Here is a 1,521-nt window from a genome sequence, read left to right as displayed (position 1 = left end):
TCCTCACTGCCAGCCGCCCTGCTGCAGGAAGTCCGGCAGTAAACTGATCCAGTCCGGTCCGGATCGGGCCAGACACCTGAGCGCCTGGATCAGGAGTGGGGGCGGGGCCAGGCCGCAGAGCCAGGTGAACACCTTCTTTCCCAGAATGCCTTGCCAGYGCTGCGGGTCGTCCTGCAGCCGGGGCAGGCGCGGGGGCTCGGACAGGAAGAGCAGCAGGAGGTCCAGGCAGCGCCGCGCGTCGCGTCGCTCCGAGGCGTCGCGGGAAACCAGGTTCTGCAGCGCCACGTCCAGCGCGTCGGGACGCGCGCCGTGCCGCAGCAGCTGCAGCAGACAGCCGGGGTCGGACAGCTCCACCGCCAGCTGCACCGCGCTCTTTCCCGCGTCCGCGAAGTGAGGACAGCCGCCGCGRCCGTCCAGGTACTCCCGCCGCTCGCGCGCCCCTTCGCAGTCMCTCAGCGCCTCCAGCATCATGCGCAGGATGGCCGCGCGCTTGTAGCGCACCGCCACGTTCAGGTGCGGCGCGCTCCTGCCGCAGCRGCAGAGGCTGCAGCCCGGCGCCGCCAGGGCGCTCACGGAGTACCTGCCCAGGAGGTCGCGTGCGTAGTCCTGGTGGTCGTGCACGAGAGCGTAGAGCAGCGCCTCGGAGGGCAGGAAGGCCCGCGGGCGCCCGTCGTTCCAGCAGAGGACCTCCATGCTGCGCATGTCCTCCAGCAGCCAGACCGGCAGCCGCTCCCGCACCGCGCGGTAGAAGGAGAAGGCCGTCCGCTCACAGTGCCGCTGGGACGGGGACAGGGTGTCCAGCGGAGAGGACAGCACCCACGGCATCAGGGGACACCAGAGGACCGCTGGGTCTTTACAGAACCGGAAGGATGAGTTCAGTCAAACATTTGGGCTCAGCTCCTCCACAGTTTTATAGCTCCCCCCTCCTCCTCCTCACAGCCCCCTCCTCCTCCATGTGTCCATGTTTATCAGTCACAGGGAGGACAGATCGAGTGTCCCACATACAGAACATACTGGACTCAACTTCCAACCAGGAAACAAAAATACTCCTCAGTCCAAACATGAGACCTCAATAAAAACACGTAATTTTTTTATTAACAAAATGTGGATCATGTGATCAAAAGTCTGGGAAACAACAGATCCAACAATTTGACTTTAAAGGCAGCAGGCGATGTGCATTCCTTCAGTTTTTTTAAACTGATTTATGCTTTGAAGGAGAAAATCTTTACACTTAATAAAACCTGAAAATAATGAAGTTTTAATGTTTGTAATGAATTAAACATTAATGAAATCATCATGTGTCATTGATGTTTGTAATTTTTTTTATATAGGCTATATATAAAATAAAGTTTAGAAATGCTGAATAGTTGATTTTGTTTTTTAAGAAACAACATCCAGGTCACATTTATTCTTATAGAACCCATTGCTGCCACTGTAATAAAAATATCTCACTGGAAAATGTGATAAGTTTGTCAAAACTCTGATAAATTTGGCTTCCTAAAAATTTGAGTTGCTAAATAA

The 1,521-nt window shown here is 55.1% G+C and overlaps 1 protein-coding gene across 1 annotated transcript; it reads right to left on the bottom strand.

The window, feature by feature from the left end:
• ankrd9 (ankyrin repeat domain 9) lies at positions 1-1,432 on the bottom strand (the record flags this gene model as incomplete). Its single annotated transcript, XM_014033060.1, is given in 1 exon segment — positions 1-1,432. A coding segment is annotated over 1 exon segment (822 nt). The 5' UTR covers positions 826-1,432.
• Between the last annotated feature and the right edge of the window lie 89 nt (positions 1,433-1,521).

The sequence above is a fragment of the Austrofundulus limnaeus genome, unplaced genomic scaffold, assembly GCF_001266775.1.
Source record: "Austrofundulus limnaeus strain Quisiro unplaced genomic scaffold, Austrofundulus_limnaeus-1.0 Scaffold1614, whole genome shotgun sequence".
Lineage (NCBI taxonomy): Eukaryota > Metazoa > Chordata > Actinopteri > Cyprinodontiformes > Rivulidae > Austrofundulus > Austrofundulus limnaeus.
Note: the sequence above shows the minus strand (reverse complement) of the source record. Positions and strands in the feature narration are given on the sequence as shown.